Source organism: Ambystoma mexicanum, chromosome 9 (assembly GCF_040938575.1).
Source record: "Ambystoma mexicanum isolate Mex_15411 chromosome 9, UKY_AmexF1_1, whole genome shotgun sequence".
Lineage (NCBI taxonomy): Eukaryota > Metazoa > Chordata > Amphibia > Caudata > Ambystomatidae > Ambystoma > Ambystoma mexicanum.
In genome coordinates this window covers 123528847-123551272 of record NC_090931.1, presented here as the reverse complement: position 1 = coordinate 123551272, position 22426 = coordinate 123528847, and the positions used below count along the sequence as shown (strand labels likewise).

General features: G+C 42.6%; 1 protein-coding gene across 1 annotated transcript in view; it reads right to left on the bottom strand.

The window, feature by feature from the left end:
* LOC138487718 (uncharacterized) overlaps positions 1-22426 on the bottom strand; it is a 67936-nt gene that overhangs the window by 7929 nt on the left and 37581 nt on the right. The window contains exon 3 of the mRNA XM_069614263.1: positions 3186-3241. Within this exon, the coding sequence (XP_069470364.1) occupies positions 3186-3241 (56 nt within the window). The remainder of the gene's footprint in view (positions 1-3185; positions 3242-22426) is intronic.

Below are 22426 nucleotides of genomic sequence, written 5' to 3'. Positions count from 1 at the left end.
ATGCTTGAGGTGTTGCCGCACTTCCTGCCCCCCATTTTGTGCTTGAGGCGCCGCCTCTCTTCCTGCTGCCACCTCCATACTGTGCTTGAGGCGCCACCTCTCTTCTTGCTGCCACCTCCATACTGTGCTTGAGGCGCTGCCTCTCTTCCTGCTGCCACCTCCATACTGTTCTGGAGGCGCCACCTCTCTTCCTGCTGCCACCTCCATATTATGCTTGAGGTGTTGCTGCACTTCCTGCCCCCCATATTGTGCTTGAGGCGCTGCCTCTCTTCCTGCTGCCACCTCCATACTCTGCTTGATGCGCTGCCTCTCCTCCTGAGCAGACTCCGTTCCTGGTCATTTCTAGATGCTGGCATTTTGATGGCCTTCCAGGTGGATTGTTCCTTCCATCCTCTCTGGCTTTGTCATTATTCATCATCACTTACGTCTGCATGTTCTTGTTGTGTCTTAACTTGCACCTACCTATTGATTATCTTCCCATCTTATACCATCCTCGACCCCTATCCTTTTCGTCTTGAGTTCATAATTGTTTGAATGTACCAAGAACTGTGAATGCCCTTTCATCGGTTCTCTCTTCATTGTTTTTCCTTTTTTTTGTATTGGTGATTCGTATTGCGCCTCTAAGCATCGCACCCATGGCAGCAAGCATCTTCTGCCAAAAGTGAGTGTTGCCCCTCCGGTCCCCTCCGTGGCTTTGTCGCCTCCCTCCTACTTGATTCACCATGAAACAATCTGTGTATCGCAACTGCCACCTTATAAATCAACAATACAACAAAATGGCCCTTTGCGACACAACCACTGACTTTCAATGTGGTACTGCATGCCTTTAAAGATCCCTTTTACAAGACATAAATCAATCCTTGATTTCTCTAGCCTATTCTTCCTCACCTCTAGTTCCTGCTTCCTGGAATCTGCTCTTGCTTATCCTGACCTTGGCTTTCCGATTTCTTCATCATTCAATTTGCTTTTGACATCTCAAACATGCATTGCAAGTCTGTTAGCTTACTTTAAGCAATACACCCAAACATTACCATCAGTTAATGACCCGCCCAGAGTTAACATGGATACTGAGCTGTCATTTAACTAAAAGACGCCATCCCACGGTATTGCCATGTGCTTTCCGGGTGCTAATAGTATTTTTTTTAAGTGGAAAAAGGACACCGTTTCCATTTTTCCTCTTAAACAAAAACAAATATACAAAACAAAATGGAGGCCATGACTATAGGGAAAATGGATCTGCAGGTATTCCCTTCGACCATTCTGCGGTGGCCATTGGCACGGAGGGGAAGGCCCGGAACAGCAAGAGTTTGTGATGCTGGCGGGGGACAAGGCAGATGCAGGTACATGGAGCCAGGGTTTGGGTTGGGGAGAGGAGTGGGTGGAAGTAAAGAAATGGGGAGGGTGCACAAGAAGGGGAAGCAGGGCATGAAGCTCACCATGATTCACCTGCCCGGTAGGGAAGACAGCAGCCTCTCACTTATGTGGAGGTATGGACCATCTGCAATTTTTTATTTATTTAAATGTATGGCGCTGTTTACAGTACATTTGCTTAGGAAAACAGGCATTTTAAGTATGGCAATCTCCTAGGGCGATATACATTCAAGTGAAAACAGAGTCAGGTAGCATAGTGTAAGGTACATTTTTCGGCAGTGAAACATATTGAATAGGTGTCAGGCTAGCGGAAGAGTTGAGTTTTCAGAGCCTTGTGGAAGGAATGCTGCGAGGGACATCTCTTCCCTAAGGACAGGTGGTAGCGCATTCCAGTTCTTTGGAGCTAGGACGGTAAAGCTAAAGCCTCCCGCTTTGGACCTTTTGAAGGTAGGGATTACCATGAGTTACAGCCCCTATTCCTTCCTGATCGGCTGGGAGGTCTTGTGACCCACCATGCTGGATGCTAATATTCAATAACACAGCGTAGCTTCATTTCTCTTAAACAATTGAAATTAATAATATATTTTTTTTTCTCTGTCGCTTAAATGTGCAGTCAGTTTCTTAGGTTTAACCTGACCTTATATCAACCCGAATTTGCCTCTGCCTCTGAAGAATGTCTAGTGGTGACAATTACACAAAAGTTAGGGAATTTCACATGTTTGAAAATTCCCTTGTCTGTTCCTTCCTCCAATTTCACAGGTTTGCTCAGCCATGTGATCGCATGAGGCACCCATCTGAGGTCTGTTCTGTTTGGAATCCCCCCCTATCCTTCTCAAAGCATCTGCCCGTGGGGGCGTTACCAAAGTTATGTCCGTGGGTAAAACAGCCTTCTTCTAAATACCGCTTTACCACTTCCCAATGCATTGGCTTTCCTTTCTCAGGGTATTAGGTTTTTCATTGAGATGTTTTAGTACTCTCAAAATGCAAAACTCTATCATTCGGCTTTGATTCGAATTCACTGGCCTTGTGTGAACATTTCTTCATCATATTCTGCTTTATACTTCATTCACCTCCTTTCTGGATCACGTTTGCTAAAAGAACTATGACATTACCAAACCATTAAGTCACTAGATGTCCAAACAGACCCACAGTACTCTGTGTGCAGTATTCAATGAGTGGACTAGGACTTATTTAGCAAGTTACCAGCGATGGCAAAGTGGTTTCCATGGCAGAATCCACATAAAATAGAATCAGGATAGCCCACCCGGCAGGTTGCAAGAGAAGACTTTTACAATGGTTGTGCTATGACTCCTGTCTCTGAAAGGGACTGGACATGCAATGGGAACGAGGTGGCAAGTATGATGTCCAAATAATGCTTTCCTTATTGTATTTTAATGTAGCACCTGCTAGTCACCCACCACCAACTTCTTCCCCTTCGCCTACTCCCTTGCCCTCACCGGCTTCAATGGTGTTGCTTCTATCTGCTCCACATGTTGATGCGTCTCTCGGGGCTATAACCCCCCCACCCCCAACCCCCTCTTCAAAGCATTTAGTCAGGAAGGCAATTTTCCTAAATTGACACTTACTGTAAGCTTAAATTGTTTTCGTTACTGAATTTCAGGAGAAGTACCCCCTATTTACTATAATCCAGTGCCAAACTACAGCAGTTGTGTTTTGTGTTCCTTCCAATCCAATGGATTTCTTCCACCAGTTCGAGAAATGCTTCAAAGCATTTACTATAACACTTGATGCAACACAAACCAACAACACACACATACACACACACATAAGACAGACACAGGTTATCCCTTTACCTTGTTTCAGTTCCAGTGTGATAAGATAAGTGGCGTTTCCTTTGGTGACATATGCCCTAGAATAAAGATAATCAAACAAGCCTTAGAAAATGAATCCAATGATCACAACAGGATGAATGATTTAATTGAAATGGAGTCACACATTTTTTTTTTCAAACTATCTTAACTCAGTGAGCAAATTGTTGTTAAAATCGCATTGTGCTTGAAATGAATTAGACTTCGAAGTTCAAATGTTACATTGCAAAACAGTCACAAAATGATCTATTTGGTTTCGTTATTGACATCACACTATAGTGGATCAGACCTAGGGACAATGCACATGCGTTTGCTTCTTTTTCTGCAGAAAATGCATATTTCAGTTTTGCTTCCCTAAGCAAAAGAAGATATGCCCAGGCGTGAGTTTGTTGACCGCTGAGCCACAAGGAACAAAGCTGCAGAGGCTTAACAATCTCAAGGCAATCGCTCGAGTTGCTTATGCGCCATGCAGATGTGATCTGCGTAACAGATTGTCCTGAAATGCCCCAATGGTTGATCGGACCAAATCCGATCTGTAATTATGATCATGGGCAAATACATTCTCTAAATCCGACACCAGATTTGATCAAACTGTCAAATTCCAGCACAATAAAGGTTTATTTTTTATTTAGTAGTTTCAGCTATTCATTATTTTTTGGGAGTTTCATTGAAGTATTTGTGGATTTGATTTTCTGACTTGTGTACACTTTTGAATTTGGAACAGGTTTTGGACAATTCCTTGCCTGTAATGTGCTTAATGATTTTGATTGTTTTACTCTGCTAATTATTAATGATAATTATTCATGTGGTTGTAATCACAATGTACTTTCCCAAGATAAATCTTCACACAAATTGTGCCAGCCTTTAATCGTTTTTTGGCACTGGCTTCAGCTGATAATGTCTTGAGCGTAAGGGTCGAGCCGCGCCTGTGATTGGTTTAGTAGAAAAACTCTGCCCCCTTGCATGTCTTGCTGCTTCTCATCCATCCCCCACACTGCGTCGCCGGCATTTGTCTTTTGAGTGGGCACAAGACTGGACAAGCGACCTGCGTGAAAGTCACTTCTTGCCAGCCACACAGGCATCTTTCAATTTCAGGTTGGGTAGGGGAAGTGATGACCCTAACATGAGCGCAGGACAGTTCATATGTGCCAAAGCGCACATCATACCGGCTTGTGTGTGGGCAGGAGATTAGAACCCCTGCCTGGAAGTGAGTGTCCTCAGGAACATTGAGTTCAGCCCTCCCTACCAATGATCTCACATTATTAATGTTTCTACCAAACGGCAAAAAATGACATCTACACATGGGTACATAACTCTGCTGATTCCTTTTATGAAAGAGTTTTTTTCATTAATTCTTAGTTCCTTTTTTTTTAATTAAAATGTTTTGGTTTGTCTTTCAAACCTTTCATTTTGTCTGTTTTTTGACTGTTCACTCTCAATCTTTCGTTAGTTTTTTTTTAAAGTTTGGGCATTGAGTCCAGTACTGTTGCCCTTCATAGGTTCTTTTCTTTCTTTCTTGTTTCTTATCCCATTTGAGCATGCTCCATGATATTGTTCCAGTATGAGACAACTGCATATATCAATTTTGTTTCTTTTCCAGCTAGAATTAATGCCCATCGGTCTTCTTGCGAGAGCGATGTGTGGTTTTGAATAAACCATCCTACAGCTAAGTCTCTTTTCTCGCTTAGAGCGGGGCATATCATTATTATGTGCTGCAAGGTTTCTATTATCGCTCCGTCTCCACAGAACCTGCAGAATTTTTCTTGGACAGATATTGTTTTCCTGGCAGCCATAATTTCTCGTTTGTGAAGGATGTTCAACCTCATTCGCATAAAAGTGTCACTGATTTTCGCTGACTGGAAGCACTTAAGGTATTCTGGTAATTTGTTGATTGGCCTGATGTATAGTGTACACGGGACGTCCAATGCATATGCAGACTTGATCTCATTTGTCTTTATCCAGTCATTTTCTATCAGTCTCTTTTTTGCCCTCTGGGGTCTGTTTATGAGCTGGTCTCTAGATATACCTTCGGCTTCGCATTTTACTTTGATACATTTTTTCCAAATTTCAAGTGGTTGAGCTTTCATCTCGCTAGTTATTTTTTGAAAAATTTCTAGCGACGGAGCATAGTTTTCACTCGTGATCTTTCTGTACAAATGTATTTGTTTCCAGGTGACAAGTGATTGCAGTGATTGTAGCGCTAGTTCTGCTCGTAAACGTGGCATGGGAAATGACGTTGGTAAGTTTAAAACTTTCCTCCAGAACTGTCATTCGATCTGTTGCCATATGGTGTTTTCTATGTTTAGCAGAGCCTCTGAGCCATATGTGAATATTGCCGTCACTTTCTGCTTATAGAAAGTTATGACTGGTATCAAGGAACATTTTCCATATTTTGCGTGTAACACCTTTGCTTGCCGTGCTAATGCCAGTGCTTTATCTTTGAGGAGCAGAGTCGTGTCTATCTCGACTGCAGATTGATTTAGCCATATTTCAAGGTACTTGACTCTAGCTACTTCCTCTATTTTTTCTTTTCCAATCTGGAAGTTGTTGGCAGGCCCTTTCTTACGTCTTTGCTTCTTCAGTGTCATGATTTTAGTTTTCTTTACATTTATTTCGAGTTGGTTTTTAACCATGTAAGACTGTATGTTTTCTAGAGCTATCTGCAATCCCCGCTGTGTTTTTGCGAGTATGACGATGTCTTCTGCATACATAATGCATGTCAGTATTGTGCCATTCAATTTTGGTGGATTGATCCGATGTGTATATATGCATTCTTCTAAATCAGCTGTGTAAAGGTGAAATAGTGTGGCAGCTAAAGGGCATCCCTGTTTCAGGCCTTTGGTTGTTTTTATCTTGTCTGATAGTGTACCTTCTTTGGACATTCTTATCCTTATGGTGATATTCTGGTACAAAAGCATGATCGGTTCCAGGATGTTACTTGGACAATCCCAATCTCTCAGTTTCTTCCAAAGGAGGTCTCTATTGACTGAGTCGAATGCTAGTTTGAGGTCTATGAATCCTGCGTAGATTTGTGTCTTTGATTGTAACGCTTGATGTTTTAGCAAGTTCAGAATGAAAAGGTTGATGTTCGTTCCTATGTTTTTTATAAATCCCGTCTGCCTCCTGGCATATTTTTTTTCCTTAGTAGCCCAGTTGTTCAAGCTCTTTAATAGGATTTTCACGAAAACTTTCCCTAACAGGTCCAGTAAGACCAGTGGGCGGTAGTTTCTTGGTTCTTCAGTTTTCCCACTTTTGTATATAACGATTATTGTGGCTTGCTGCCACGTTTCTGGTATGTTTTACGTTTTCTGTATAAGGTCAAAAATGCTGTTGCATATTAGGCCCCAGGGCTCCGGGTTTTGTTTGATGATCATGTTGGTCAGTCCATCAGGCTCTGGTGCTCTTGACGCATTCAAGCTCTTTATTGCATCAGTAATATCATCTAAATCCCACTCGAGGTGCCATGAAGGAGTCTTTGTGCACTTTTTGTTCTCCTTCTGCCATGTCTTTTCCCCATATAGATCCATGAAGTATTTTGTCCAGCTTGCCTCGGGACATTTGCTGTCATGGCCTCTTGTGTCTGTGGCTTTGCATTCAGCAGTGACCATAGCTGCCTTGTGTTCTGGTTTCTTGTGGCATGTAATATGCTCTCAGCATCGTCTTGCAGTATCATTGCTTTGTTGTTTTTCATCCAGTTTCTGTGTTGTTGCTTGGCCCACTTTACTTCTTTTACCAAATCTCGTGAGTTCTTTCTTTAATGCCTTTATTCCGTGTCTCAGATCTTTCTTCTTTTGTACTACTTTGTGATTGTACGCATGTTGATGTCTCTGCATTGTTTTTTGGGTTCTTTTGGTCTCTTTCCTGTATGGAAGTAGGAGCCACACATAGTTCAGTTTTTGTTTGTCCTCCAGATCTGATTTGGGCATTATGCTTGGTAGCTTTCCCACTTTATGCTGGCTGATCCTTAGTCTGTTCATTCTTTCGTTTATCTCCATACCAGGTAGGGAGCAGGTGGCTTTCTTCATGGACACGGTATTCAGAACTCTTTTCAATATGTAGTGGTCGCTGTTTGGGTTTTTGAGGTTGGTAGCAAACTTTGTCTCTTCATGTAGTCTTTTGGTCATGTAAATATAGTCTATTATTGCAGTTTTGTTACCGTTTGCCCAGGTTTCATTCATTCGGATTCCTGTGCTATCCCTGCATCTCTGCAGTCTGATCTGAGCAGCTGTCTATTTGCTATCTCTTTGTTCCATTTTCTCGCATGATTTTCTAGTTCAAGATCGGTTAGTTTGTTACCTTCTTTATTGTACAAATGCATGTTTAAGTCACCACAGATAATACATTCTGAATCTGGGTGTTTGATTTTGGCTTGGTCAATTGTTGTGAACACAATGTCTATGAAAGTTTCTTCTTTTATTGCGATAGAGTTCCAATATACGTTGAAAATGCACCATATGCGGTCTTTCATATTGGTCCCAGTTTGTGTATTCCTTGATTTAATCGTAGTCGCTTGGACCCAGGGAGTGATGTTTTCCGACTCAATTATTTCTATGTTTGCTATGCACTTTATCATAGTCAAGAGTCCTGCCGATGGCCGGCCCTTTTTCCTTTTTATCGCTGGGTTCCTCAGTACAATGTATCCGTCACATATGAGTTGATCTATTAGCCAGGATTCCTGTATGCAAACAATGTCGCCACAGTGTAGAATTTGACCTGTTTCTCTAAAAAGATGGCTGTGGCCGCAGGTATTCCAGGAGCATATTGAGAGTGATGTCGTCTTCACGTTCTTTAGTTGTTATCTTTGGTTGGTGTAGTAGTCCTGTTCACTTATGTCTGAATCTTCGAGTTGTCGCCATATTCCTTGTTTACTCTGCGATTCCTGCCACTTTCGCTGTGTTTCTTTCTCTGTCAGTTCCTGTCGCTGTGATTCTTTCTCTAGTCTTCTGTCCTCTGTCTCTCTTGATGTATGCGCCATCTCCTTGGGTGTATTGTGGATTTCATTTCCATTTTTGCAATCTTTGTTTTTCTGTTGCGTCTTTTCTTGAATGTCGGACTTCGATCTTTGTTCTCTATTCCTTGTTTCTTCCGGGTCTGGAAACACTAGGATGAATCCCAGTTGTTTTAGAATCATCATGTTTTCAGTCATCCTTGTTAGCACTTTTTTGTTGGTAAATTCAATCCAGACTTGATCTGTTGTTACTTCGTCCAAGAATTCTATGGTGTTGATATCTTTAGTTGTTATTTCTTTCATATCCGGTATCGCATGTAGCAGTCTTAGTACATTTGTGCGATTCAGTATCAAGTTTTCATTTTGCTTCATTGTTCTTTGCAGTTTTATCTTGTATTGCGGTCTTTTTATTTTTTCAAGTGGGTCAATGAATATCGGCAGTTGTGGTTTTGTTTTCGCTTCTAGTTCAGCCTGAGTCTCGCTGTTCCTTTTTCTTTCTATTTTTCTCAGTCAAGGTTTCATGTTCCTTGGATCTGCTATTTCTATAGGACTTTTCGTTCCTTTCATCTGTTCTGTAATCTTCTTCTGAATCTTCTTGAGTGTATGTTGTAACTTGTGTTTCTTCATTTGATATGTCTTCAAGTTAAAAATCATATCCCGTGGAATCCTGCAAATGGATTTCCTTGTAATGATCTAAGGTAATCATAGAGGCTTGGCTCATTTGAATTTGTGTCCATTCTGATAGATCAATAATTTGATCTTCATGTACTGACTATCTATCAGTTCTTCCATTAATCTTTCCTCTGAATCTCCTTCACATCTTGGGGCTTCTATTTCCTCCTTATTTTCCCCCTTTGAGGAGATGGAGGTCGTTTTTGCCTTCTGCGCTTTATTTTTGGTTTTTTCTGCGCTATCTTTTTCTGGAATTTTTAGATTTCTCAGAAATGCTCGTGAACCAGTTTTTCTTTTGTTTTTCCCTTTGGTGCTATTTTTTTGTTTCTCTTCTTCGGCCTTCATTTTATTTCCTTTGCTAACGATGTCATAATTTTCTGGGTTTTCTAAGTTTTTTTTTGTCGGAATTACCGGTGGATTCCAAGGCTCAGTTAGATCAATTAAATTGTCCACTGGGGTGTTGTGTATTGTTTTTGTGCAGCCTGTTCCATCTCTTCAGCAGCATCGTTCTCTGTCCCTTTTTTCACTGTGTTGCTCGACCGATTGTTTGTTTTTCCCTTTGTCATATCTAGCTTGGGCTGGTTTCTCTGGTAGTTTCTTTCAATCATCATCGTGATCAGCGCGTGCGTTAGAGCACGTTCGCTCCTTGCAATATCAATCAGTCTTGATTGCCATCGATGGCTGGCGCTTGCTTCTATGTCGAGACGTTCCTGCAATTTCTTCATATGTGCATCTTGGTAAGTTTGTTTTGAGTGTATTAGTGCTAATAAGGTGGCTTGATCATTTATTGTTTCGGTTAGGGCTTCTTGCAATTTCATATATGGAATGAGAGATTGTGATGTTGTCGTGATTAACATGTTTTGGAGATCCAGCATCGATGTTGGTATTGATGCCATTTCATGATTATGGCCCTCATTACGACCCTGGCGGAGTGGGTTTACGCCAGCGGTATTCGCGGCGGACCCGTCCGCCCTACTACGAGTTCCCGTAGCGCCATGGAGCGCTTTCCGCCTGGTTTTTCCGGGCGGAGAAATCCATGGCGCTACGGGACCTTGTTGTTAATTACGCCACCGTATTTTACGGTGGCGTAATTAACGCCTTCCCCACTCCCATTATACCCTATGGGGCAAAAATGGGAATGGGGAAGGGTAAAATGGGGAATGGGGATTTACCGCCCCGCCAAGGTCGGAATGGGGCGGTAAATCCGCCAACCCCCATGGCGCTATCGGCAGCTTTCCGCCGTGCTCCATGGTGCATTTTGCACCACGATTTCCGCCAGGGTCGTAATGAGGGCCTATGTCCCTTCTCGCATCCACATATGTTTGGTGTTGATGATTCTTCTGGATAAAATGATATGTTGTTTTTTTTAGCTGATTCATCTACAAAAGGGTTGCTTTTGATTGACCTTTTCTGTCTTTCTTTGTATTCTCCCTCAATTAGTTTTCTGCTTTCTTGTGTTTCTTGGGCATTGATGTTCTTCGCGTCTGTTGTATTAGGAGGTTGTTTGTTGCCAAATACCTCTTTCCTTTTTTCATGGCTTTTCATAAGATTTTCTATTTCAGCTATGTCTAGCGATAGACGCGCTGCCTTGGGGTTTGCTTGTTGATCCGTTTTTTTTTTTTTGATGTTTTAGTTTGGTTACAAACTTTTCCACCATTTCTTTTTCTTTGTGCTCAATTCAGTGATTTGAGGGTGAAAAAAAAAAGTTTGATTGTGTTTAAGCATCTTTTCCATTCAGTTCCAGGATGCTGGTGAGAAGCAAAGTAATTGTGTATATGTATTTGTTGTTTTTACCGCTGAGGATAGCGGCCCATCTTTCTTCTGTACTCATTTGTTGAGATGAGAGATTGAAGTAGGTTCCGAATTGTTTGCGTTGCTGTGTGAGGACCTTACATTCCATAACCAGGTGGAATATGGTTTCCGGTATTGTTTCATTTTTGCAAAATCGGCAGTAGTTTTCTGTTCTGACAATTTGCTTTGTGGTTGCGAGATAGGATTTTGTTGGTAAAATGTTCAGACGAATTCTTAAAAATCTTGACCTGATGGTTTGGTCTGGGAATAATAGAAGATACGGTGGGGGTTGATGTATTTTTCTGTTGTCTATGTTACATTGAATCGTCTGTTTGTAGCTATTTTTCAGTTGGATGGTGTTGATCCAATCATTCTGTAAAAGTTTAGTTTTGGCATGTTGTGGTTGCATGATTAGGAGTTCTTCAGTTATTTCTTCGGTTTCCATTTCTTTGGTGATGGATTTTTTCCATGCTTCTAGCACCGTATTGTTAAAGGTGTTCGGTTGTGATTTCAGAATTTGAATTGCAGGAGTTTTTCCATCAGATAGGATTTTTCGATAAATGTCCAATCTTTTCCATCGTACAATAGATCCAATGGATTGGATTGCCAGTTCATGTCGTATCCTCGGCATTGGAAATGACTGAGTGAGATGGAGGATCTTTCGCCAAAAGGTTGACTCGAATTTCATTCAATTTACTTTTTCAGTGTTTATCATTGCTTCTATTCCATAGGTTATTGTAGGGATGTATTTCAGTCTGTACTGGTGGTTGGGTCTGAATGAAAATTTTCCATATTTCCTGTGGAGTATGCAACCTTGGCGTGCCAGTGTTTGTGCCTTTTGGTCTAATTTGTCCAACCATTGTTCTTCAGTCTTGGATTGAATGATTGTTATGCCGAGGTATTTAAACGTTGTAACGTTTTCTAATCGGGTTCCTCTGATGTTGAATACTGGCTGGTGTGTCATTTTTGATTGTGGTTTGGTTAAAGTCATTGTCTTTGTTTTTGAGATGTTGATTGTTAGTTCGTTGTTGGACATGTAATTACTCAGTGATGTCAAGGCGACTTGAAGTCCAGAGGCAGTTTTATCGAGCAAGACAATGTCGTCAGCATATGCCATGACAGGGACAGGAGTAGAATTTAGTTTTGGCGGATTAGTTTGAGTACTGATTAGGTGCTGGTCGATATCCAATGTAAACAGATTATAAAGGGTTGCTGCTTTGGGGCACCCTTGCTTTAGGCCATTCCATGTGGTGATCGGATTGGTGGTTGTGCCTTGCTTAGTAAGTCTTACTTTTATCGAGGTTTCTGAATATAGTAAGATAATTGGTTCCAGAATGATTGAGGGGCAGTTCCATGTTTTAAGTTTCGCCCATAACTTGTGCCATGATATAGCGTCGAAGGCCATCTTCAGGTCAATAAATGCAGCATGTACTGTGGTCTTGTTGTTGATAGCTTCATATTTAATGAGATGTAGAAGTACCAGATTGATATTGCTTCCTACGTTAGTAGTAAAGCCCATTTGTTGTGTTGAAATCCGGCCGTTTTGTGTGGCCCAAGTATTTAGTTGTCTTAGTAATGTTGTCGCAAAGAGTTTTCCGAGTGGGTCCAGAAGGGCGATTGGCCGAAAATTCTGTGGTTGATCACGGGGTCCTTGTTTGTGGATGGGAACAATGGTGGCTGATCTCCAAGAATTTGGGATTTGGTTGAGTCTGTTTATGATGGATATTATCTGGCACATGAAGTTTGCCCATGCTGGAGGGTCTTGCTTGAGTACAGCGTTTGAAAGTCCTTCAGGACCAGGTGCTCTTGATGTATTTAGAGTTTTAATCAGGCAAATCAGGTCGTTGTAGTCAAATCTTACTGACCATGTCAGTATGTTGTTGTTTGTTTCTTCTTTGGGTTGAGATGGTCGTGTTGCATAGATTGATGAAAAGTGTGCAATCCAGGTTTGTTCTGATACGTTGGCCGTTAGCTTGTGCTGTTTTTGTGAGTTGTCGTTAAGGAGGTTCCAGACTTCTCTGGTGTTGTTTGAGTTTTATTTGATGGCACTTGAGATTGTCTTGTACTCTCGTAGAGTGATTGCCATTTTCTTCCTGCCTTTTTGGTTTTCTGATGCTGGGTTAGTTCCTTCTCTTCATCCTCGTGTGCTATCTGGTATTTCCATATTTCTTTTTCATGCTTCAGTTCATTTGTTATGATATTTGTTTCGCTTTCTTGTCTATCGCTTTTTGTGTCCACTTGGGCCACATTGCTTTTTTTCATTGGCTTATTTTGTTCGTCAGTTGTTGTGGGGGGTAGTGTTATTCCCAATTTTCTTACATTCTGTCGCTATTTCCTCTCGCATCTCTTTTCTGTCACTTCTTTCCTCTGTATTTATTAAATCCTGTTCCTCTTCCTTAGTTTTTCGATGATTTGGGACGCTATCATTTTTTTCTGCAGATGCAGGTAAAGGGAGGGTTTTCTCTACCATATAGTGTGCACTGTTCTCATCGTATTCCTTTGATGGGTCTTTTTCCAGCTCCTTGCCACATGATTTTTGTGGTTCACTTTGTTTCATGTCTATGCTTCCCCCTTCCTTTTGAGTTTCGCCATTATCTGTTATTAAATGATCGCTTTCTACTGCGCTGTTTATGCCCAGCTTCTTTGGGCCTTTGTTCTTGATATTGGGAGTACCCGTGTTCTTTGTCTGAAGTCTTGTTTGTGGTGAGGTCATTTCCGAGTTTGGCGTTGGTCGAGATGCTGTATTGGATGCTCCTTATTTTATTCGTGGGACAATGAAGATCACAATCTTCACCAGGGAGCCTGTGTGCTTGGTGGTCAAATGAGCAGATACTGGGTCACGTGTTACTTGTTGATGCTGCTGGGGAAATGGTGGATCAAAGGCCAAGAAGGCCTGCAGTCTCCATCAGTATGCAGGTGTAGATCTTAGCAGTCTAAGTCAGTGCTTGCACGCACGTTGTAGCAGGTCCCACTTGGAGTGCGGTGGATAAAAGGCCAGGGGGCCCGCAGTCTCCACCAATGTGGAGGTGTAATTCTTGGCTGGTTAGGTTGGGAATTGTCCACATGTAGTAGTGTGCGCCATTAGGGGTGCTGTGGATCGAAGGCCAGGGGGCCCGCAGTCTCCACCGATGTACAGGCGTATTTCTTTATTTATAGAGGCGGAACTAGTATGTTTGTTGGTACCTAACCTGCAATGGGGCAAGGCCAGGTGAGCCCGCAGTCTCTTTATTGATTTGTTTGGTGCAAATTAAACATTATCTTCAGAGCAGCTTGGTAGGTGGTGAGTCAAAGATGACTGGCGGGCGCTCAGCGAACCCTAAAGTGTTGTCATACTATGTGGCCGTATTCATTATTGGTGTGCTTACACATTTGAATTGTTGCTGCTAGAGGGCAGTAGGTCGAGTAAATCCTCAGTCTATGCCTGTCTGCTTTCTCCGCTTCGGGATAAATTGTTGTTTGTTTCTTCTTTGGGTTGAGATGGTCGTGTTGCATAGATTGATGAAAAGTGTGCAATCCAGGTTTGTTCTGATACGTTGGCCGTTAGCTTGTGCTGTTTTTGTGAGTTGTCGTTAAGGAGGTTCCAGACTTCTCTGGTGTTGTTTGAGTTTTATTTGATGGCACTTGAGATTGTCTTGTACTCTCGTAGAGTGATTGCCATTTTCTTCCTGCCTTTTTGGTTTTCTGATGCTGGGTTAGTTCCTTCTCTTCATCCTCGTGTGCTATCTGGTATTTCCATATTTCTTTTTCATGCTTCAGTTCATTTGTTATGATATTTGTTTCGCTTTCTTGTCTATCGCTTTTTGTGTCCACTTGGGCCACATTGCTTTTTTTCATTGGCTTATTTTGTTCGTCAGTTGTTGTGGGGGGTAGTGTTATTCCCAATTTTCTTACATTCTGTCGCTATTTCCTCTCGCATCTCTTTTCTGTCACTTCTTTCCTCTGTATTTATTAAATCCTGTTCCTCTTCCTTAGTTTTTCGATGATTTGGGACGCTATCATTTTTTTCTGCAGATGCAGGTAAAGGGAGGGTTTTCTCTACCATATAGTGTGCACTGTTCTCATCGTATTCCTTTGATGGGTCTTTTTCCAGCTCCTTGCCACATGATTTTTGTGGTTCACTTTGTTTCATGTCTATGCTTCCCCCTTCCTTTTGAGTTTCGCCATTATCTGTTATTAAATGATCGCTTTCTACTGCGCTGTTTATGCCCAGCTTCTTTGGGCCTTTGTTCTTGATATTGGGAGTACCCGTGTTCTTTGTCTGAAGTCTTGTTTGTGGTGAGGTCATTTCCGAGTTTGGCGTTGGTCGAGATGCTGTATTGGATGCTCCTTATTTTATTCGTGGGACAATGAAGATCACAATCTTCACCAGGGAGCCTGTGTGCTTGGTGGTCAAATGAGCAGATACTGGGTCACGTGTTACTTGTTGATGCTGCTGGGGAAATGGTGGATCAAAGGCCAAGAAGGCCTGCAGTCTCCATCAGTATGCAGGTGTAGATCTTAGCAGTCTAAGTCAGTGCTTGCACGCACGTTGTAGCAGGTCCCACTTGGAGTGCGGTGGATAAAAGGCCAGGGGGCCCGCAGTCTCCACCAATGTGGAGGTGTAATTCTTGGCTGGTTAGGTTGGGAATTGTCCACATGTAGTAGTGTGCGCCATTAGGGGTGCTGTGGATCGAAGGCCAGGGGGCCCGCAGTCTCCACCGATGTACAGGCGTATTTCTTTATTTATAGAGGCGGAACTAGTATGTTTGTTGGTACCTAACCTGCAATGGGGCAAGGCCAGGTGAGCCCGCAGTCTCTTTATTGATTTGTTTGGTGCAAATTAAACATTATCTTCAGAGCAGCTTGGTAGGTGGTGAGTCAAAGATGACTGGCGGGCGCTCAGCGAACCCTAAAGTGTTGTCATACTATGTGGCCGTATTCATTATTGGTGTGCTTACACATTTGAATTGTTGCTGCTAGAGGGCAGTAGGTCGAGTAAATCCTCAGTCTATGCCTGTCTGCTTTCTCCGCTTCGGGATAAATTGATACTTTTGCTTTTGTCACGTTGAGATAGGAGCCGTTTTTAATAAATGTAGATCTGAGCCCGTGGGAAGCTGCAGTAAGTTAGTTGAAATGCGTTGTCATGGACGTCGTTCCTACTTTTTTTTTTAAATCTATTTAGCACGTAGCAAGAATTGGAGATTACTAAATGGCAACAGTCCAGCCGGTATTAGTGATCTCAGAGGGGCGGTCCCCTCGTTTCTGCAATAAAGTTGCACACGTACCTTTGCCCTTTGTATCTTGTTGTCACGAGATCGAGCTAGTGCATTCATTTCTAGCACTCGTCAGTATCAGCAGCGGGAGGGCAGTTCAGCACATGTGTAGGTCACCCAGTCTTAGTTCCTATTTCCAGGAACCTAAAGCAAAGTCTATGCTACAGGCTTTTAATGTAGTTTCCCTTATTTGGTTAAAATGTCAAATGCAGTTTTGTACACCTCAGCAAGTGAGCACCTACTATTTTACAGCATTATTTTATGCATATTATTATTGTGATGTTTAACTTGTCTATTCATAGAAATAGTTCCTTATATACTGGCAGTAATGCTGGTGTTAGTCCTTCTGTCATCCACATGGGATTCTGTGAGGAGAAAAGTAAGATTGAGGAAGGAGGCTCATTGCCACAGCAGTACTTGATCCGCGTTGAGTGGGTTCCATGTAATAATGTCCCCGCAAAAATGTCTCCTGACAAAAATGTCGCAGTTTTTTGCAGGGATGTTATTACATTGAACATGCGGGGGACACTCCCACAACCCCCACATTTTATCTTTTTACAAAGGGAGTAGGGGATATCCCTGCTACCTGTCCCCATATATATGTCACCATAGATAATGTCACCAATGGCTTTTCCCGGCGACATTATATATGCGGACATTATGTATGGAGACATTATTACCTGATACCGTTGAGTGATGGATTTGCAAAGTCAGAGTCATATGGCTTCCTTTGACACATGGAGACTTTGCCTTGAAACAGTTGAGAGGAAAGAAGTAAGGCCCCAGTGCAGACATTAGAACCCCGAATCTACGACCTATCCCTTTGTCTTTAGAGTACAGGTCTTTGTTCCTTCTTTTTTTTTATTTGAATGATTTTTATTGTTTAAATATTGAGTTTGATACAGATATCAACAAGTTACAGACTTTGCATAAATAAGAACCATAGAGAAATAACATAGTAAATGATTCAGGTCACTTGTAATAGTATTTCTATCTTTGTTCCTTCTTTAAAATATACAACGTTATCTTATACTACAGCTCATGTTATTGTTATTTCACTTTAATTACAGACCATTTGTAATCTGTTAAATGTCGGGACAGTTTAGTTTAAAAAAAAAAGAAAAGAAAAGAAAAGAAACAGGCTTTCAAGAGTGCCCCTTTTTAACACAGTCCATCCTTGTTATCACAAATGTAGTGGTTATGAAGCAAGTACAACCATATATAAGCTTAAACACACCCTTATGCACTGGTATCCATTTTAGGGATGGCTTTGAGAGCCTACAAGGCAGGATACATAATAAGATATGGCGGGTGTAGCTGACAATTTTCATATGGGCCATTGTGGTTTGTTCTTACAGCCACACTATGCAGAAATTGAAGATACACAATTAGTTTGCCTTTAGGTATAACAGCAATGGGATGGAGACATATTGTGGCAAAGAGTTCACCGCTTTACGGATGTCTGTAATCATTACTTACCAGTAATTCGACTAAGCCTACTGTTGTACAAGTGGATCCATGTGGATCTGGGGACAGGATTAAATTAAGTTCCTACTAGTGATCGATTATCTACTAGTGTTAAGCTTTTGTAATGCGGAATGTATTAGTGGCACAATGGAAACATTCAGAGAAGTGATACGAAGATCACATGGCAGAAAAGGAAGAGAAAAAACAAAAAACGAGGGAGGAAGTTAATTATTGATCTTGGATCAGGGTTGCTTAAGAGTAGTAGTAATCACTTTAGGATAAATGTCCATCAATACTCACGGACATATCAGCACCCCCACTCTGTATCAAATATGTAACAGTGCCAGCAGAATGTGAGCACAAGCTAAGGGATCCAGATAAAGGGGACTACATGTATTTGCCTCTCCATAGGGCCTGAGATCAGTCATTAAAGATCAGTCACTGAAACATGGTTTACCCATTCTCCCCACATGTTTTCATCATACTCCTACCCCAAGGCTACTGCATCCAGCATGCCAACCAGCCAGGAAGGGCAGGAGGCAGAGTGTCAATCCTCCACAGGAGCGATTGGCCATGCTCTATCATCCCCTCTCTCAGAACAAGCTCATTTGAATCACTTGCCTGCCGGTTCCCTCTATCTCACAAGGAATCCATCATCTTCCCCCTCATCTACAGACCACCTCACTGGAGTGACTCTTTCATTGCAGATAACTCCAACTTACTCTCCTCTGCCAAATTAGCACATTCAAATGATGTCTTTTTCTGTGAGTTTAACGTCAATGAGTAACAGGCTGACAATCACACTTGAGGCATGCTTCTGCACTGATTGCTTCCATGGACCTTAAGAAAAATTCTGCTCTGCCCCACGCGCAACAAAGGCAACACACTAGACTTAGTCTTCACATCATCCCCTGCATCACCTGTGCAGATCCTATCTTCATGACTGGTCTGACCATGCCACCATCCCATTATCATTCACCCACTCGACTACGGCTCACAAAGGTCAAGCAAAACACCCCCTCACTCAATGGCACTCATTCAAAGCCTTCCCAGTCAATGAGCTAGAAGCAAACTTTGCAGACTTCCCCACCAGGGGAATGCCTCGTGCCTCCTGGAGTTATTTAGCAACTGTGCTATGAAACTGGTGGATACTCATGCCCCCCTAAAATCCAGCCGGGGTAACACCAAACCATCCGCCCCATGGTGCACACCCATGCATGCCTCCAACAAACTTTCAATCAGAGACCTAGTGAAATGGTGGCACAAAAACCATAATTTAGGAGACCTCACCAACCTCAAATCTTTGTGCGCAAACTGCAGGATTCGGATTACAGAGGCCAAAGCTGCTTATTACTACACCACAATTGCGGCAGCCTCTAACAGGAACAAAGCCCTCTTTGAAGTAGTAAAGCATTGTACCAAAATCTTGCCGGGCCCCAAGGTACCAGCAACTCAGGAAAAATGTGACAGATTCAACACATTTTGTTATTGAAAAAATATACAAAATCCGAGAGACCATCAAATCAACCTCTCACAGCATTAGCACCCCCTGAACCCTGGCATGCACACTCCCCCTCTGGACCAAATTCTATTCTCTCTTTCACCCGGACCTGCTAAAAAATGATTGCCTCCCTCAAAACTTCTTCTTACTATGATTATATAATTCCAGCCTCCATCATTACACAACTGATGGGACCAGCACTCAATGCGCTCCTCAGCATCATCTTTGCCTCCCTCACTGAAGGATCATTCCTGGACACCCTCAAGACTGGTCTCATATGACCTCTTTTGAATAAAAACAACCTTATATTCAGACAACCTATCCAGGTACAGGCCCATTATGAACCTCCTGTTTATTGGCAAAATCTTGGAAAAAAATTGTTGCTACACAACGACTTGGCAGAATCAAACAACGCCATCTCCCAAATGACTACCAGTCAGGGATCCAACCAAAGTGCAGCATCAAGACAGCCACCATCCAGGTGGTGGAAGATGCTCTCCAAATCATGCATAAGAGGGCGACTCATGCCTCCTCATTCTCCTTGACCTCTAGGCTGCATTAAACACTGTCGACCAATGCATCATTCTCGCCCTTCTTATTGACAGGATAGGATTCTCTGGCACTGTACTGATTTGGTTTACATCTTACCTCTCAGGCTGAGACCAAGCTGTCCAGATGAACCTGTTTTATAATAACCAACTCAAGGTCTGCTGCAGAGTGCCCCAAAGCTCCATCCTCTCACCAATCCCGTTTAACTTTTACATGGAGCCTATGGGCACTCTCCTCAAAGATCCCAGTATACCCATACACAAATAAACAGACGATACTCAGTTGTACATGAGAGTAAAGAGTGCACAGAACATCATTAATCTCCTCAATTACCTAGCTATTATCCAATCCTGGGTATTGACTGCCTACCTCAAACTAAACCCATCCAAGACTGAATTTGTCGTCATTGGTACACCTGCTAAAAAATAACTTGTCCAACAATGGGTCAATGATAAGCACCTAGAAGAATTTGATCCACAACTCTACGACTCACTGAATCCATAGGCTTCTCGATTGACAGCAATATGTCCTTTAAGAAACACATAGCCAAGAAGGCCCAAATAGCATGGCTCAGAATCACTACCCTTTGAAAAATCAAACAATTCATCTCGCTTCAGGTATTTTGGACTGTAGTGCAGGCCCTTGTGGTCTCGGATATCGATGGGAAATTCTCTCCTGACACAGCTCCCAGCTGCTCACCTGGCTCTCCTACAAACAGTCCACCATGCTGTAGCACATCCTATTGCGGGAGCACAGAAATGTGACCGAATTACCCCATTCTACGTGAATTACATTGGCTTACACTCCAAGCCTGGATACTGTTCAAACTGCATGTATAATCTGCAAGGCAGTCACGAGTATCACACCAGGGTACCTGATGGCTAAGCTCCACATATCTGGTGGCACATGCTCCTCACGTAGAAAATCAACCAACTGACTTGATTCACAACTCAAACACAAACCGAGGACTGGCAAACAATCCTTCTCTTGTCATTCACACACCCTCTAGGAACTCGATCCCTCTGTCGGCTCAGAATGCCCACACAATTCTTCAATTTCGCAAATCTCTCAAAACATGGCTCTTTCAACAACACCTGACTGGGATGCATCTAGTGATGTCATCACTCCCTTTTAAAAAAAGAATCTTCTCATGTGACCAGGGAAGGGCAGCCGCTACCTGATCCTCGACTCTGGGGTTGGCTGCCGGAGGGAGGAGCACATGGGGAGGGACAATATCTGTGAGAGGGGAGGATGATAACTCATTGAATACCCAAAAACATATGACCTACTGTAAAATAGACCCAGTGCAGCCACCTTGTATAGACAATAGGACTCTGAGCAATCCTTTTTACCAAAGGGCTGGGACGAATAAGAACAAAGGAGTAATGCAGAACACTGAAACTTCTAACCAAGAGGAGCTCTTTAGTGGTTGTTCAGACTGAACAATGCCGGGACATTTAAAATCCCAGCACCACGAGGTAAGAGGACACTGCTTCCTCCTAGCTGAGGATGGGAGCTCGGCGAACGGTGTGGGCACTGCGCTACATAGGTTAGAGCAGTAGGTGGAGAGAAGTCAATGTACAAGCCTGTGACGTGGCCCAGAAAGCTCAGAGGCTGTGGTGAAAGGCCAATGAAGGGAGCCAGAACAGACATTCAATGCCAGCATGGAGAGCCAGAGAGGAAAGCCGACACTGAGGTGCTGCTGGATGCACCACCAGTAGAATGCCAAGACGCAATAGCCAATGAATGCCCTGCAGAAGAGCGGGAAAGGCAGAGAAGAAGCTGCATACCGAGTGAGCCCATTGTACAAGGGTTGGGACACCGGGAGAGTGATTTTAAGGCTGAAAAAGAACCCAGGAAATCAAGAGACCCCTTTGCCCTGCTGCAAGTTGAAACAAGGCATGCACATGTGCGTGAATGTATAAGGGGAGAACCATACTTCTTGTTAGTGCAGTTATATGCGAAAGTCCTGCCAGGAGCGTATACCAGACAGTGTGACTGCAAGTCGGAGACCCGCCCCCAAAGATTAAGGGAATTGCGTGAAAGTCCTGACAGGAGGGTGTACCAGGCAACATGCTGCAAGTCTGAGTACTGCACCCAAATTACCAAGAGAACATTGCAAAAGCCCTGGCAGGAGAGTACACCTGGCAGTATGACTGTGAGTCTGAGACCCACACTTGATAGAAAATATATTGTGAAAGACAAAAAAAGAACCCTTGGGTGTGTAAAATACAGTGGAAGAGAGCCATACTGCCTGAATGTAGAAATCCCATTTTCTGGGAAAGATACGTGTAACAGAGAGGAACTTAAGTGAAATCCAAGGGAAAAGGGGACCAAACCCCTTGAATCAAAGCAACATAGGATAAAGGCAAAAAAGTCCTGGTAGGAGAACATAGTAGGCAAAGGGCTTGCAAAAGGGAGACTCGGATGCAAATCGTTAATAAAGTAAGAAAGTAAATATCCTTTTCAATGTGCGAAAATTAAGGGGACATGGAAACATGGGTTTAGCTTGTAAGGTTCACGTTAGGATTCTGGACACAGGACAGAGAACTGTTTATTATTTTTGGACATTTTAACACTGCCATACTTTAGTTTCATTGAAGCAGGGGAAACTCCTCATAATAATAGGGCAAAATAGGTATGTATCCAACCCTTCTTTTCCGTTAATAAAAGTCTATAGAACTCACCAGAACAAATCCTATGTCCGAGTCTTACTCCTGATTCATTACATGACCAAGGACTAATTCCAATAGACACACATACCGATGCACAGACCTCACAGTGCTGCGCGACTGTTAAAAGATGCCGGCCCAAATGCTGGATACCCACACTCTGTACAGAGCTCCACTGCTCTTGAGCTAGGTCTGCGTTTTAAACAATAGAATAAACAAAAATAACACATTAAAGCCTGTGATGCCACAGCTGGATAGCATGCTGCACATTGTAAAAACCATTCATCAATACATACATATCATCTAGTAATTGTTAACTCTTTGGTCAGGAATACTGTATGGATATCTTATGCAAACCAGGAAAAGCTGAGAGA